Genomic DNA, 16,864 nt, shown 5'->3' on the forward strand with positions numbered 1-16,864 from the left:
GAATGCCTACATTTGCGAATCTCATCTACATTTTTCAATATAACGCTGAAGTTTAGAAGGAAATGCACTGGAAGACGATGTCTGGGATTGCAATCCACAAAGTTACATTTTTCAACCTCACATTTATCATTTTATTTTTCTGTGTAGCAGCATTCCGAGATGTGCTTAGAGAAGCTGTACTATCAAAAACAGAAAATGAATGGACCTCCAAAACCACTGCCTTGAGTATTTTCACTCAAGAAATACAGTGGGGTATCTAATTTCTATGATCAATATTGCTTCAGCTTATCTTCTAACACAATCTTTTATGTCCTGACCTCCCTCTGTTGCCCCCCTCCCCCCTTCCTCTCCTCCCTTCCATCTTGCAGGTGAATGATTGCGAAACAGAGAGCAGCCTCTGCAGTGAGACCCTGCCCCATGCTCCTCCCTCCTCTCAGGGGATGGCCAAGGTCCAGGATGGACACACAAACGCATGTGACAGGTACGCAGCTCCCGACACAAATGTAATTAACACGTTCCCTTTTCTGCACGTGCAAACAGTACGTTCCTCACTCTCCGGTTAAAAAATTGCACATTGTGTCTGCTTGTGTGTGCGTGTGTGTGTGTGTCCTGCAGCTCTGCGATGTTAGAGGAGAGCCAGGATGGTATGGACAGTGGTACCCTAACTCCTGGCTCAGCTCGACAGGTCACCATCCAGCGCCACCCGAGTCAAGGCTTCGGCTTCATCGCAGGCAGCCAGAGGCCTGTCATTGTACGCTCCGTCTCCGCTGGTTAGTGTGTGCATGTGTGTATGAGAGAGAGAGAGAGAGACAGACAGAGAGAGAGAGAATTCAGGGAGATGTGATTGCTCTATACACAAGTAATTGCTTTCCTGTGATGGCTCAAACTAAACTTTCGTCTACATGTTCAATTTCCCGCGCCGCAGACGGCCCCTCCTTTGGCAAGCTTCTCCCTGGAGACCAGATCTTGGCCATTAACGAGGAGCCGGTGAGCGACGCACCCCGGGAGAGAGTCATAGACCTTGTAAGGTAACATCCTTTACTGTCCCAGGAGGGAGGGTAGGGGGGAGGTGGGGTGGGGCGGGCTGGGGAGGCAGGGGATTGGGGCATGGGGACCAGGGGACCAGGGGAGGGAAAGCAGCACAGGAAATGTGGATGTAAAGAGGACAGAGGTAACGAGGGTGGTTCAAAATGGAACAAACTGTTTCTTATTGCCGGTGATTTGTTACATCAACACACAACTGTGGATGAGTCAGTCCTGTAGCAGCTGAAGGACGGTGAGGAAATGGCAAAGATATAAACTGGAGAACCTCTCCAAATACCATGAATGTCCATGGTGTTATCTAACAGCACTCCACTCTCTGCTGTCTCTCCATAGACGCTGCAAAGACTCTATAGTTCTCACTGTGCTGCAGCCTCATCAGGTAGTACAATGGGCATCTCTCTCTCTCTCTCTCTCTCTCTCTCTCTCTCTCTCTCTCTCTCTCTCTCTCTCTCTCTCTCTCTCTCTCTCTCTCTCTCTCTCTCTCTCTCTCTCTCCATCAGTATTAACGCTTCACCTTCCACTCTCTGTCTCATACAGAAATACAGCATATACAATATTCTGTTCTAACACTGTAAACACTCATGCAGTGTTCTAGTGCAGGCTTGCATTAGTATGCATGGACATGCACACATATTAGAGTAATTTCTCTTTCTGGTAAACCCTTTCTGAAAAGCTCCATGTCGGTACACAAACACCTATGATATCTTATTACCTCATTACAGATTGTTGTGCATCCATCCATAGAGTGAAATGTACCATTTATTTAACCGTCTAAGCAAACTGGAAAAAAATATATGAAAGCATAAATGGAGTGAAAACTGTTTTTACTTGTTTAAGTTGATCATTTGAAGCCTGGAGCTTCCCAGCAATCAACTCTCATAAATATCACATTCTTATGAGCTATGCAGCAATGCAGCAGGAATTAGCCTATGTGTCCACTGGGAAGCTCTTTTTACAACATTGCCCTCCTTTTCTTATTATTTTCAATGGAAAGGTCTATTCTGTGTTTTTGACAGCTTTAAGTAGCTAGAATCCTTTTACTGTTCAGAGCACCGAGCAGTAACATTAAAAAATATTTAAACTTTTATCTGGTGAGTGCCATGCTTCAAACAGGGTTGCAATCGCTGCATTGCAGGAGCATTAGCCATAACCAGCCCTCCAACATGCATCTTTTTAGCACTGGTAGGCACAGAAGCTTTTCTCCCACTTTCTTCTCTTTTTTTCAAGCTGATTCAACAGTTCCTCTCTCTCCTCTCATCCTCAGTCACCTAAGTCTGCCTTCATAAGTGCAGCCAAAAAGGCCCGCCTGCGAACTAACCCGCCTAAAGTGCGCTTTTCAGAGCAAGTGTCCATCAGCGACCCAGACTCAGTAAGTGCAGCATGTCACGTCTCTTTGTGACACATGTGCATGCAAATACATGCTCTCCTCTCATCCTCTTCCTTCTTCTCCCATTGCATATTTATTTTGTTTGATTAGCGATTGCAAAAGCCTCAAGTATCCTCTCTCCAACACCTTATTTCATTCTAGATGCCTGTAGTGAGTGTACCAGCCTTTGGTCCAACAGTTTGGCTTCAATGCAATAAATTGCTCCCTGGACTGATTTGAATTTTCACAGCAACCTGCAACTCTAAACCCAATCAAAGACATTCACACATTTTGAAAACAGCTACATTACCACTTAGGAACATTGAAATGTTTGTGTTTTTGGCTGCTAGGCTCCAATACTGCCTGGTTACACATGGCAGAGCTTGCACTTTCCCCAGGTGGTTGAGCTCATTGGCAAGCCACTGAGCCTACCATACTAACTGACATCTGTGCAATTTATGAATAACACATATGTGGCTTGAGCCACATTGTTTCACATTGTGCAATTAAGACCTGCTGTGTAGCAGACGTATGAGGTAGGATTGTCAGGAGTTGAATTTATAGCAGAAAAAGGACACTAAATATTAAATGGAATCCACGTATGTTGACATTTGAATTTTTATGTTGAGCAAGGATCCATGAGTGAGGAGGTTATGCTAGGGAATACAATGATGATGAACAAGGAACTACCAGTGAAACAGATCAAAGTTGGGAAAATTGGGTCTTTCATCATTCCATTTTCTATTTCCCATCACTTTCATACAGTGTAGCACTTTAATGGAATGAGGTAGAGAACAGAATTGCTCATCACATGGACCACCAAGTCTAAGCCAATGGGGAGCGGCAGGCAGGCAGCTGGCCTTCCATTACTGCTGATTTTACCATACACTCTGGTGGCAGTCAACACAGAACCAGAAATCAATATCAAACATGTTGATGCCACAGATTTCCCTTTGAAGCGGATCAGACCTAGAGTTAAAAGGAGAGATGTTCCTGTAAACCAACATAGACCAGCAGCACAATAAATAGCTAGAGTAATCGGCCGAGTGGATCTCCTCTCTCACTCAACACCTCCTCCTGTCTGTTTCTGTCTTGTAATCATTGATCAGAGCTTGGGTTAAAAAACACGTAGCATTGGAGGGGCAGAGATGGGATTGGGGGCGGGGGCGGGGGGTGCTACAATCGGTATGGATCAGATACCCTAGCCACCAGACACGAACCCATAGCAAGACGTTTAATCATGCCTATCCGTCTCCTGTGATCAGAAGCTGCAGGTTGGGATTGATTGGTTGAAGACCAATGCTTATCAGTGCAGACCACCTAGCCTGCACCCTGACGTTTATCGACATGGAGGGTGAAAGAGATGAGGCCATAAGGTTTAGCCGCTATTCGCCTCTCATAACACTCCATTTCTCTATATGTCACAAATCGGCTCCACCTCACCTTTCGGCTCACACACTCACAAGGCCAAAGGCATTGGGTGGTAATGGGAAATAGATAGACCTGTTAGTGATGTCTCTAAACTGGTGTGGCCTCCCTATAATGCTGCAGCATGGTGAAAGATCTGTTCGCTCATAACTCAGCCTTTACTCCCCTCCAATTTGCACAGAAGAGCAAAACAGCTCGTTGAGCCTGCTGAATGCTTAAGTCCCCCAAAAACAGACTGCCAGGCATCTGGTGTGGACACAACTCTCCATATCAACTGAATACATTTGCTGAGATATATTGTTGCAATAAATCCCCATCCCTTTACTGTCATGAGTGATGTCTGTTTCCTGTTTTTTACAAATCCAATCAGATAAAAAACATTTGAAATACAAGGAAAAGATAAGGATTGATTCTGTTTTGGCACAGCATTATGAAGGATTTCAGTTGGGCTGCAGGGCTATTACTCCTACATCTGCGCCGCATGTCACATCAAAACCCTCAGGTCTGCACACATTCATGAAGATACCCTCTTTTTCTCAGTTCACAACTGTTTTTCAGACATCAGTTCTTTGAAACTACATAATGAGTACTGAGTCATTTTCTTAAAAAGCCCTCAGCTAGATGGGGAAAGGGAGAAAGAAAGAGAGAGACAGGGAGGGAGAGTGCCCGTCACATCACATCCCACCGAGAATGAACTGAACTGCATATCAAAAGTTTTCTTCTAACGAGTGCTTTGAGTAAAAGCAGTAACCTTGAGTCAGGCCTCTCCTCTTGTGCCTCCATTCACACAACTCTAATACTGTGAACACATTCAATTCCACCATCCAATTTTCTTTGCATGGCATGCATACTGAATGGATGGACTGGAGAAATTGAATAAGCCCTTCTTTGATCCTGATACAATGCATGGGGAAGGCATCCTAAGGCAGAGTTTGCTCCTTTTCGGACTGTCCCAAGTTCAATTAAAGTATTGCTCCATGGGTCATACAAGGCATCTTAGTTTCTTAACTGTCCTCCAAAAGGATTTTTCTTGCCCCTTCCATTGCTCCTCATTCAGTGACAAAGCACAATCCCGTCATTGCAACTGATTGCATTTACTGTATTGTACAAATAATTCCTGATGATCTTTACTAGACCTAAACTGTCTGAGTTGTTTTCTCACACTTTTCTCTCCCTCAAACTCTTTCAGACAATGCTCAAGGACGACTCCTTGCTACTCATACCAAATGTGTTGAAGGTGTTCTTGGAGAATGGACAGATTAAGTCATTTACGTTTGATAGCCGTACCACTGTTAGGGTATGTACTCACTACAATTGTGTATATGTGAAAGGCTATTGTAGTTAGAGCACCAGGTATGTATGTGTCCACACCCACAAGTTTGTGAGTAGCCTATTGCTAATAATATCATCCAATAATTGTTTTGAGAGAATAGAAAAAACAACCCTAAATTTATTAAACTTCATGCCATCACTTTCTGGAATTTAAAATTGGAATAATATGATTAATGGCATAAAGCAACTAAGGAATGAAGAAGAATGAAGCCAGAGAGAAGCCATTTCTGTGTCTATGTCAGCCTGTAAGACAGCTCGGACATCTCCTAGCAGACTCATTCAAAGCACTCTATTAGATTTCACAAATCTCTCCTCTGCTCATTGGGGGAGAGAGTTAGGGAGAAAAGGAGAAACAGAGCGGCACTTTAAAGGGGAGAGAGAGGAAGCTCTCCTCTGTCAGCCTAATTAAATGGAATTTCAGCATAATAACAAGCACAAATCAATAAAACAATGCCATAGATTAAATCAATGGTACAATAGCATGCCCAGATGTGTGCCCATTAGACTGTCTGTCAACCGAAGAGATTTTCCTGCAGTGTTTTAGGCCAAAATCTATAACAGTCTGTGGCTCCTTCAATTGATTATTTGGTTTCCCCAGTTTTGGTCAATACTGTTAAAACAGGGTATCCTTGTTTTTCACAGACAGCTGTTGCTAGGGTTTCATCAATCAGTATCTACTATACTTGAGTGACAATATTGTTTATAGAGAGCAAAACATCAGGTTACTGTACATATTTGAAGATTATGCTCTTAATGAGCTGCCATACTGAGACGTACACACAGTTAGGGTAACATATCACTACAATAGAATCCCTGCCTCTAATATATTTGGGGTTCAAAGAAATTACAAAACCTTATCCTCAGGCATAGCCTGAGGTAAGATATGGCAAACCAAGAATTTTCACACACACAGTGTTCTCTGTGCATTTAAAGAGGATATGAGAAAAGCTCTGCATCATTCAGAAATATTGATCTGCAAAGTGCAAATGTCAAAGTTCTCCATAGTCTTTACACTGTGTCTCCTGGACACACAGACTCATTTTATTTTCTTCCATAGAATGCATTCACTGTGCAGAATACAGAAGGCCTATGGGAGCCCTCCATGGCACAAAATGACAGTGTTGTGGATAGTCACTCAAAGTGAAGTGCCTCAATAGAAAACCCATTAGTATACACAGGGAGGTTTTCCAATATCCAAACCTCTCTATACAAACATAGGATGTATTCAGCATGGCGCTCCATACTTAAATCTCCATACTTAAATCAAAACTAAATTTTTTGCTGCATTAAAGCTATTTCTTGCCACAGAAATATTATTCAATCTTTAATCCATATCTCCCTTCTCTCTCCTTCCAGGATGTGATCTCCTCCCTGCAGGACCGCCTCTCACTACGCTACATTGAGCACTTTGCCCTGGTGCTGGAGGCAGGTGGTCTGGACCAGAATCAGAGGTTGCATCTGCTGCAGGAGAACCAGCCTCTGGCACATGTAAGAAACCTGTGGTTAAAGCACACATCTTCCAACACTGTCTGCGAAAAGGGCATATAAAATGAGTAGAAAAAGTGTCTAAAAATTACTATTTTTACTGATGGATATGTTTAAGGGATTAGCAGTTGACACACTGTCCTCCTATTCTGCTCTGGTATTCCATCCTATTGCCAGCCACTGGAGTGCATTTTGAATACATGCAATGTAGTCATCATGCATTTATAAAGGCAGGCCTTGACAGTCTTCTGGGACTCCACATAACTCACTGTGGCTTTGGAGAGTGACAGAGGGTGCTACAGATTCATCCAGAATACAGTCTACCCTGTTCATCTATGGAAAATGACACTGTGATATGTGTGACTAATGCCAAAGATGTAGTTAGTTATGTAGCTGATACTGTCATGTTCCCTCAGGTGGTGCACAGAACCTATTTCCAAGGGATGAAGTGTCTGTTCCGCATCTGCTTCTTCCCCAAGGACCCTGCAGACCTGCTGAGGAGGGACCCCGCTGCATTCGAGTACCTCTATATACAAGTAAAGCACTGGATTAAAGGGGGATTTGAAATGATGTAATTCAATCTCATGATACCGTTGTAGAGCTCTCTGTTCAGGGAGCAGAGGGTGCCAACTGGGAGCCAATCAGAGAGATTAGAAGCTGTCATGGGTAGTTTCAGTTTACTATTTCCATTACATCATGATTGCCCTTGCCTTCTTATCTGATTTTAGAGGTGAGTTAGGAAGATGCATACACCAGAGCCAAGTTTAGACTCAATGGCCCTAAGACTATTGTAGGCTCTCCAAAAAGCGCCTCCACATTAAGCACAGCCATCCCACACTCAGATCAATTTGGAGGCAGTCCCTGGTAATTAGGCTAATGATTTTACGTTGCCTTGCAATCTTCATCAATGTTGTTTCCCATCAGCTGGGCACAGAATGAAATAACATCCCATCATGTCCCCACAGAGCCGCAATGACGTCATCAAGGAGCGCTTTGGCATGGACTGGAAATCTGACATCACATTACGATTGGCTGCACTCCACATCTATATCACTGTGTCCTCGGCCAGGCCCAATCAGAAGATTTCTCTCAAGCATGTGGAGTAAGTCGACAAACTAAATGGGCCTTCAAATGAACTTATGAGAAATTACAGACACAAAGTGATGTATTACATTTTTACTTCATTAGCAATTTCTCACCTCTCATATCAGTGAGTCCCATAACCAAGTTTGTTCATTAAATACTATCTAAATGATTAATAATTAATCCCAATAGTATTAAAAACTGAAATTACTCAAGGATCATTTTCCCTAGGTCATTACGAGACAAAGAAATCCATTGCTTTGTGAAATTACATCTCTCCCTCAATTTGCTCATTTAGTTCTTCAAAACCTCAACCTAGTAACTAATTAGCTGTTGCCGTCACATCCACAGAGGCAGAACAGATCCATTGTGGTTGTAATAGTCTTAGGGTGGCCTTGTCAAGCCAGTAGGGGAGAGGATGTAAGCGAGGCTTGCTGAGTCTTGCTGCAGGGACACTCCCGTGGGATGGGAAGACTCCCTTGTCCTGTCAGTTCTGACATCTTCCATGGACTTTGATTAAACCATTCCAGTCTTTTTGTGACTTATTCTTCTGCCATCTTTCCTTTTGCTCTCCATCACAGAAAAGAGTGGGGCCTGGAGCCTTTCCTTCCCCTCACTCTGCTTCCAACAGTCAAGGAGAAGAATGTGTGTAAGACACTGTCTCAGTTGCTGAAGACTTATCAGCATCCACCACCATCAGGCAACAAGGTGCCGACTGTAACTACATCTTGACACTAATTGTTTGTTGTAACCGTTTTCCAGTTTGATATATTTATTCCATTGTGGGTGGTTTTATTGCTCTCAGCTGTAAGCCTATATTGTAACATATTTATTAGCATTGTAGAACTGTACAAACCCTATGCTGAATTCCCATATACTTGAGTTAAATTAATATTTAAAATGCTAATACACTGCTGCTACTTCGGAGGAGATTTCAGTTCATTGTATTCTACAATTATGTGTGCATGATAACCAATCCTTTATCTTAGAGTGAGCCCTGAATCTCTATAGATGTGACTGTTGCATAAGACTATATTAGGGACATCAGTGGCTCAACAGTGCCCCCAGGAGGACATACAGAGTATTGAAGTAGAGGATCCCTTTTTCAAGGATGAGTGTTTCTCCTTTATCATTCTGTTGACAGGTCCCTCCTCTCCAAGGGAAGCTGCAGTACATGCGTGTACTCAATGACCTCCCACCTTTTGGTGGATTGCTGTTCCACACTGTTGGACTGGTAATTACTTTTTGCATCTAGAGTAACTCATATACCTATACTTCCTTTCTTATCCCTATGCATTCTCCTCATACAATCTTGGATTAGTGTAGCCGTAGCAGGACAAAAAAGATGGCCTCTATTTATATGTATTGATTTTGCATTTATACATAATTTACTTTTTTAAACAGAGTGGATTTCTAAAACACAAACAAAGGCATTGATTATGGGCTCAATAAATGCATCCTGTTTGGTGTTTGTGAATATCTAGTTGGAAACCTTGTGTTTTTCTCATACAGGATGAGAAACAATCAGCCACAACTCTGCTGGTGGGTCCACGACACGGTATTAGTCATGTGATTGATCTGAAAAACAACCTCACCACAGTTCTGGCCGAGTTCAGCCGGGTCGCCAAGATCCAACTCTACCGGGAGAACCAGGGAGTGGCTCGGGTGGAGGTGAACATCCATGAGGCCAAGGTATCACAACAAAGTCTAGAAAAATACATAATACCATAACATTTAGTAATGACAAGACACATCGTCTTGCAGCAATTAAGTTTTATTAATGACAAACATGCATTTTGCATGCCCTTACAAACTCTCTAGTTTAGAGAGATGTGAGTTACATTACAATTATAAGAATTATTAATTGATTCTGTGCACCATCATCCAACAATATAACATATTTCATTTCAACAGGTATGTCATTACAATAAGAGCAGGCAATGCTTATTGCCTGTCCCCTAAATAGTCTCCTAATTCCCCTCCCTGCCACCCCCCGCAGCCCCTGGTCCTGCTGATGGAGTGGCCTGATGCCAGTAACTTTGCCTGCCTCATCTCTGGCTACTACAAACTGTTTGTAGATCCTAAACGGACCATCTACTTCCGGACACCTGGTCAGTCTCAACTGACCAAGGCGGGTATGTTAGAAGTCACCTTCTTGACTTCTACTGGTTAGTTTTGCACACATGCTCTGATTACAAAATACACACCAGCTGATAAAAAAAATACAGAAAGATAAGTGATAGGCCCTTGTTTACTTTGAATTTCAAGATGAAACATTCTTAGCACATATTTAGTGGCATAAAAGTCTAAGTATCTTTCTTCCAGTGTCTAATTAGTATTATGTTAGACACTGCATGTCAGACAGTATTTGGCAACCTTCATTATATGTTCAGTCTATGTGGACATTGACCTGCTTCTCCATCTGTGTCTGGACTGAAACCATTACCAGCAGTAACCAGATATCATGGAACTATCATCCCATAGCGCCCTCTGCTGTCTCTCCTCTCATCTCCATCCTGACTCATGGGAATGGGACTATCCACTTCCTTTTCCCAAGACAGGGTAACATTATGGAATTCTACAATGCATTTGTCTTTTTGGCTGTAATCACAAACATGTAGTGTTCAAGCATGCACAGATCTTCTTACATCTTCTGTCTCCACCTATAGTCCACCTAAAAGAAGTGACTATCATACTATTCCATCACATTCCACCAGAATCTAACCCTTCAACCTCAAACAAACTTCAACCTTCAACATCCATCTCTGAAATAACAAACAATCCCCCATGTGACCACCAGCCGTCGCCTCTGCTTTCCCATCTGGATCTACTCTATCCCCAGTAGTTCTTAACTCCTCAAACTCTCCACTGCTCTGACAATTCTATCCTCAGATTACAGAGGCTCCCACCATGCCCATCCACGTTCCGGGGCTGCAGGCTCGTCAAGTGGAGGGCGGCGAGGAGACGAGAGGGAAGGCTCACACAGGGAGCCAGGGTCCTCGAGAGCCCTTGTTCCCGCAGAGCCTCAGCACCTAGGCCTGTGTCATGTTCACCTTCGAGAACAGCAGCAACTTCAAGAGCTCCAAATACAGGCCGAAACTGAGCTTGACATCAATGAGAACTTAATTTCCCAGGAGCCCCCTGGGCGGCCCCGCACCAAGTCTGACCCCACTCTGCAGAGTACAGAGGAAATAGCTGGAGTTTCAGAGACCCCAACAGTGGAGAATGCAAGTTTTCGGAGTCGCGCCCAAACACTGGGTCAGTCCCAGAAAACCTCACGATACTTCTGTGACTCGTGCAAAGCCAGGCTTAGGGCAGAGGGTCTATCAGCGGCAATTAGCGGTACTGGCAGTTCGGGGAAACACTGCTCCAGTGCTTGCGCCTCCCGCGATGTAGGGGCCGTCGACCTCATGGCCCTACCTCCCCCAGGGAATGAAGAGGAGGATGAGGAGGAGGCAGATAATGGAGGAGGGAAGCTGCAACCACCACCACCTGCTATTGCTGCCCCACCACCTGGGTTCAGGGACAACAGCTCAGATGAGGATGACTCTAAGAGAGGGAGGAAAGCTCGAATCAGTGCCAGTCCAGGAGCCGCCTCTGGAAAGGTGGCCCAGGCCAAGGAAGATGTGCCTGTGACACTGATTGATAGCGTGGCCACAAGAACAGTGCGGGATCATGCCCAGGAGCTTGATGATGCTCTGGTGTCCACCTTACAGGCACTAGAGGCTTTGGCAGCTTCTGAAGACTACCCCCATCACCCTCAACAGCCAGCACAGACTGCAGGTCAACAGTCTGAGTCACGCCAAGGCCCTCATCTTACTCACAGACTTAACAGTAGTACTAATCCAATAAAATGTTATTTAAATTTTCTATCACTGAGCATTATACATTGCTTGTTTTTACTATAATAATACAGTACAACAGCTTTTTATTATTACTCAGTTGAAACTGTCTACTTGTATAATAGCAAGTAAATCCTCAGTAATTAATATTGTAACTGTATGGCAACAACACCTGCATAGTGAATGCAAAAAACATTGCACTAGATCTGAGTTGGGCTTCTGTATGAATGCTCACCCTGTATAATGGCACAAGGGATTGGTACATCACATCCTGTGTATTGGTAAATGAAAAAAACTCACTAAGTCCCCTCTTGAGACATTAAAAAACCTCTTGAGACATTAAAAAACGTAGAAAACTTTAGGACAATTCAATCGCCATATTACATAGGGAGAGTAAGGAATTTGCTAATCTTTGCATATCCCCCAAGCACACACATACATGTAACTCTCACATGCATGTGTGTCATCAGAGGGTTCATTCAGAACACAGGATCAGGCAGGAACGGTGCTCTTGTAGCAAGTAGCGGTTCAGTGTTTTGTTCAAGGTTGACACATTTGAGAGCACTGGGGACACAACCCTGTTGCCTCCAGAAGGCAACTGGCAGTTGTAGGTCAATTAAACAAAAAGGTGATCTTTGCACTACTGTATGCGCCAGGTGCGTCAGAGGAGCAGGACAAAGTAAAATCAGTAGACTCCCGCACACTGTCTTCACAACAAAGGTCGCTTTAGCTGACGAAGCGACCTTCATCAGGTATCTCTAGATACCTGATGAAGGTCGCTTGACCCAAACGTTGTGTCATTTATTAAATTCTTGTCAAGTGAAGACAATGTGCGGGAGTCTACTGATTTTAAATTGTAGGTCAATGACATATTTTCAACAGGGCATACAACCATTCAATTTAGTTTCACAGTTGTTGTAATAGTAAGAATAAATGATAGAATTTTGAGAGAAATGAATTCCCCATTGATGTACACTAGCATTGTAAGCAAAGGCTGAGCAGAAGTTGGTGGCAATTTGTAAGAAAGAAAATCTCTGGTTTGAAAATGTTTTTACTTTTTTTATAGGCTGTGAAAAATCCTGAACTTTCCCTTTACTGGGTTATCATTACAGCAATGTAGCCTATTAGAGTTACAACTGCAATTGTTTTGTGGGAGGAGAAGGAGGAGAAGGTGTTTATTCAAACTAACTGCAAATGTTAGACTAAAAGAACACAAGTATAACTTAATTATTTCTTTATTATTAATATTTATTGATTCTTGATAACCCTGACAATGTGCTGTGCTCCCTTCCTCCTCAGGGCTGATTGTGTTAGCTGCCATTACACCTGAGTCATCATTGGACTCGGGCCATGAGACCAACTCCTCTGAGTTGACAGACGTCTCTGAGATGGTGACAGCCATGAAGCAGCACCAGAACCAGGCCTACCTGCTGGCTCACCACATCAACAAGGAGCGTATCCTCTGCCGCCGTGACTTCCCCCTGGCTATCCCTGGCTGCACTGCACAGACCATAGGTACCGGGGCCTTCTCCGTGGGTCAGATTCGCGCTGGCTGTCCACCCAAGCAAGTAATCCTCAGCAAGACTGTTCCCTTTAAAGTTAACCCCAGTCAAGAGACTGCAACACTCAGTGTTGTGGGGGAGCAGGGGGGCAATCAAGACACTACTCAGACTGAACAGAAGACAGATCTAAAAGGAAAACCAGAGCCCACCAAAGCAAACACCCCTGACCCCCCCTCTAAGTCACCAGAAGAACTTAAAGTGTCACAGACAGCCCAAGGCAGCAAAGATCAGAAGTCATCAAATTCCTCTGGGGATAAACTGAGCCAAAATCTTTCTGAGGGTGTAAAGGGGAAAACAACTGCACCTCCTAATACAGACCCTACCAACAAAGCCTTACCTATCCTCTTGCCTGTGGACAGAACTGCCTCTGCCAAGATTTCCCCCACTAACATGTGCCAAGATGCCGAGACTGCCTCTAGCGAGACCATGAAGCCTTCAAGCTCTAAAGAACTTCTGCCAATCGATGACCTTTTCTGTACATGCCCAGTGCGGGAGCCTGGGCCTCAGTTAAGATTAAAAGATCCACAGGTTCAGAAGGTAGTGGTGTTTCAATCCTCCTCCCCCACAGACGATGAGCGTCTTCGGGCCAAAGGCCTCCAGTTGGCTAACAGCAAAGATAACGCAGTGAGAGGGGGAGGAGCAGAACCCACTTTGGCTAAACCCAGCCATCAAATCCAAACCAAGTACTCCCCTCGTATGCCTGTGAAAATAGAGAGAAAAGAAGCAGCTGAGGGTAAGACTGAGGGTTCTCAGGGCAAAGCACACCCTGAGCCACAGAAATGCCCCTCAAAATCATTACCTATTTTGGAAGATCCCACACACCCCAGCACCTCTGTAGATAAGGTCTCCACTCTCCCAACCAGCGAATCAAAGAAGCAGGGCAGTGGTAAAGGGAAGTCTCAGCGTGCTCCATTTCTGAGTTTTAGAAACCTCCTTTCAGCTACGTTCCCAGCCAGAATGCGAAGAGAGACAGATGAGCGACGGGCTCAGTTGCAGAAGGTCCGCCAGTATGAGCTGGAGTTCTTGGAGGAGCTGCTGAAGCCCAAGTCATCCCAGGGAGAGTATCTGCCCCAGGGATCCTCACCAGTGCCCTCAGGCACTCCTTGTGCCTGCCAGCTCCGCACTAGCCCTGTCCTGAAGGCCCCAGGTATCTCCAGGGAGCAGCGACGTAGCTGTGACTGTAAGAGAATGTGCAGAGGTATGCGTCTACCTGACACACCAGTTGGCTCAACTACAGAAACACAGCACAGAGGCAGAGAGAGGAATATTTCAAAGACCCCCCCAGCAATTTCCAAAGCCCCTCATACCCAAGGTGGTACAAGAAGACCTCAGACACTAGAGATCAAGACTACACGAATACGCTCTACAAGCCTTGAGTCCAGAGAGCCAAGAGGAGAGCATGGCTCCTGCTTGCCCACCTGCACTTCCCAAACAGACTGCATGGGAGCTCCACAGTATAAGAAGCTCCAGAGGCGATACAGCATTGGAGAGGTGGATAACAGCACTAGCACACCTGTATATGCTGAGGTGAAGCCCAAAGCCAAGAGTCTAGAGAAGGAGATGGAGAGAGTGAGAGCCACAGGACTGAGGCTCCCCACCCCTGTGGAGCCAGTCCACACGCAGTCTCACCAGGCAGAGGGGAAGGGGAAAAAGGGAGTGTTCTTCATTCAGGGAGAGGAGCTACTACGTGAAAGTAGAGAGGGGACTGGGGAGGTGCTGCTGACCCTGCCCAGCGAAGACAGTGATGACAGGGAGAAATGCTGTTCATTCTGTTTCTGCTACAGGAAGTGCGAGGCAGTGGATGAAAGCAGTGAGAAGGATGAGCTCTCATACTCCATACCCCTTCAGGTCCTCCCAGGCATGCAGTTGGACTCACGTACCCTGCCTGTAGTAAGCAAAACTCTCCAGGTTCTCAATGCAGAGGACTGCAGTGGGGAGGAAGAGGAGGAGGAGGAGGAGGAGGAGGAGCCACAGACACAGGAGATTGACCTAAGAGCCTGTGGTACACTGGAGGGGAGCCTGGCACGAGTACAGGCTCTACAGGGGAAGACTTTCAGCCTGCCTGATGGCTTCCTAAATGCCCAGCTGGATGCTAATGAGTTGCTAGCTATCCTGCGTCAGTGTGCTAACAGCCCACAAGCTGAGGGTGAGGCTCGTCTTCAGCCCTCACGGATTGCAGAGTATAAACAGGAGCTGGCAGTGCGCTTCAAAGAATTCCGGGCGTCATGTCGGCGAGTGGCAAGCGTTGAAAAGAGCCCAACTCGTATGCTTGCCGTTGTCACAGCCAGTTTTCAAGTATTGTGTGATCTAACTCAGACCTTCATTAAACTGGTCAGAGGTGTGCGTTCAGAAACCCAAAGGCTGCAGCTGCTGAGAAAAGTTGAGGAAGTAGCTATCAACTACACTTTGCTTCTGCGTGCAGCTGAGGAGTCAATGGGACACTCAAGCAGCCTGCCGACGAAGACGGTGAGCCCTCAAGTTCCCACCAACACCAATAACATGAGCTCCCTCACCCGACCCATCAAAACTCTTCCTGCCCAGTAAAGATAAACCTACCAGGGATGTAATCAAAACAGTCGAGAATGTGGGTGGCTGCTCTCTCCAAAATTCATTATTTATTTATTGTTTACATTTTTTACAAGACGTGCAATGATTCATCCTCAGTAAAAATTGCAATGCAGCTGTTCCATCCCATGTTTACAGGCCCTGTTGTAGCCTAGTGGATCTACAAACTAATGCACAAAGGATTAAGAACCCCTACAACAGACTGGGTGATACAGGGCTAACCACCTCGCATCAATATTCACACTTCAAAAGTCATTATGATATAATATTTTCTATGTAATGTATATTTAAGTTGTGTCTTCTTAGCAAATAATATACAATTTTGTGGAGAAAACAGATGAGAATAATATTTCAAATATATTGATTTAAGAGAAATATAAAAATCATAATAAATCGTCAGAAATAAATGTGTGCTCTGGGCAAAAATACTGCAGAGAGCTCGTCAAGTAGCGACTTCTGTGAATTATAGGTAGTCCAAAGCGTTGGTTGGTTAGATGGTGATGTGTTTGTTTGTTGAATTTTCTAACTATTGTAACACGAAATGGAGATCTCTGTTGGCTGTGTTGACAATGTCTGACGTACTGAAATAAGACTCAGAATATCATTGACAGTGTTGAGAAGTGAAAACCTCTGAAAGACTAGTGTGATATATTAAACTATATTGACTGACAGAAGCCCATTCTCTCACTAATAGATAACAGTGCAGGTATGGAACACACCTGCTCAGGGCCGACAATGTAGCAGACCCAAGTCACAGTCGAGTCAGCTGTACAGTATTGAGCACAGTTTATTAACGTCGCTCAGCTGTCACATAAAGGAGGGATACCAACACTGTACTTAACACGCACAGAGTATTTTACACTATCAATGATCCACACTTCACTTGCATCTCACTTGTTGTGAATCATTACAATTTTAAATAGCGATCCACTTGCAAGTGAGTAAGCTTATCTCTAGAATTTTGCACAACCTCCAAATTTAGCTCTGAAGTTGAAATGTATCTTTTAATGTTCGATTCAGTGTTTTCTATTCACTCTGCTGCTGAAAAACTCACTTGATTCAACACCACCGGTTTTACACAGTTCATCCTCTCAAAGCTGAAGCTTACCTGTTTCATAGGATCCTTTGTTATTATTCAGGTTTTCAGATACAGTATA

At 44.4% G+C, this 16,864-nt stretch overlaps 1 protein-coding gene across 1 annotated transcript; it reads left to right on the forward strand.

Moving 5' to 3' along the window:
- Window positions 1–374: 374 nt before the first annotated feature.
- frmpd3 (FERM and PDZ domain containing 3) lies at window positions 375–15,686 on the forward strand. Its single transcript, XM_071525310.1, has 15 exons — window positions 375–481; window positions 616–770; window positions 926–1,028; window positions 1,378–1,423; window positions 2,309–2,413; window positions 5,028–5,135; window positions 6,527–6,658; window positions 7,072–7,191; window positions 7,621–7,757; window positions 8,320–8,446; window positions 8,883–8,972; window positions 9,251–9,430; window positions 9,738–9,873; window positions 10,631–11,521; window positions 12,880–15,686. Exons 1-15 carry the CDS (start codon window positions 441–443, stop codon window positions 15,684–15,686), a joined length of 5,178 nt encoding a protein of 1,725 aa, XP_071381411.1. The 5' UTR covers window positions 375–440.
- The last annotated feature ends 1,178 nt before the right edge of the window (window positions 15,687–16,864 follow it).

Source organism: Centroberyx affinis, unplaced genomic scaffold, assembly GCF_046629955.1.
Source record: "Centroberyx affinis isolate AG114_WGS23_722 - 3 ecotype Tasmania unplaced genomic scaffold, CSIRO-AGI_Caff_v1 ptg000108l_1, whole genome shotgun sequence".
In the NCBI taxonomy this organism is placed as follows: Eukaryota; Metazoa; Chordata; class Actinopteri; order Beryciformes; family Berycidae; genus Centroberyx; species Centroberyx affinis.

Coding starts and splice junctions, on each gene's coding strand:
- frmpd3 (XM_071525310.1), top strand. CDS start 441: ATGGCCAAGGTCCAGGATGGACACACAAACGCATGTGACAG. Junction 7,758..8,319: donor ATTTCTCTCAAGCATGTGGA/GTAAGTCGACAA, acceptor TCTCCATCACAG/AAAAGAGTGGGGCCTGGAGC. Junction 8,973..9,250: donor TGTTCCACACTGTTGGACTG/GTAATTACTTTT, acceptor TTTCTCATACAG/GATGAGAAACAATCAGCCAC.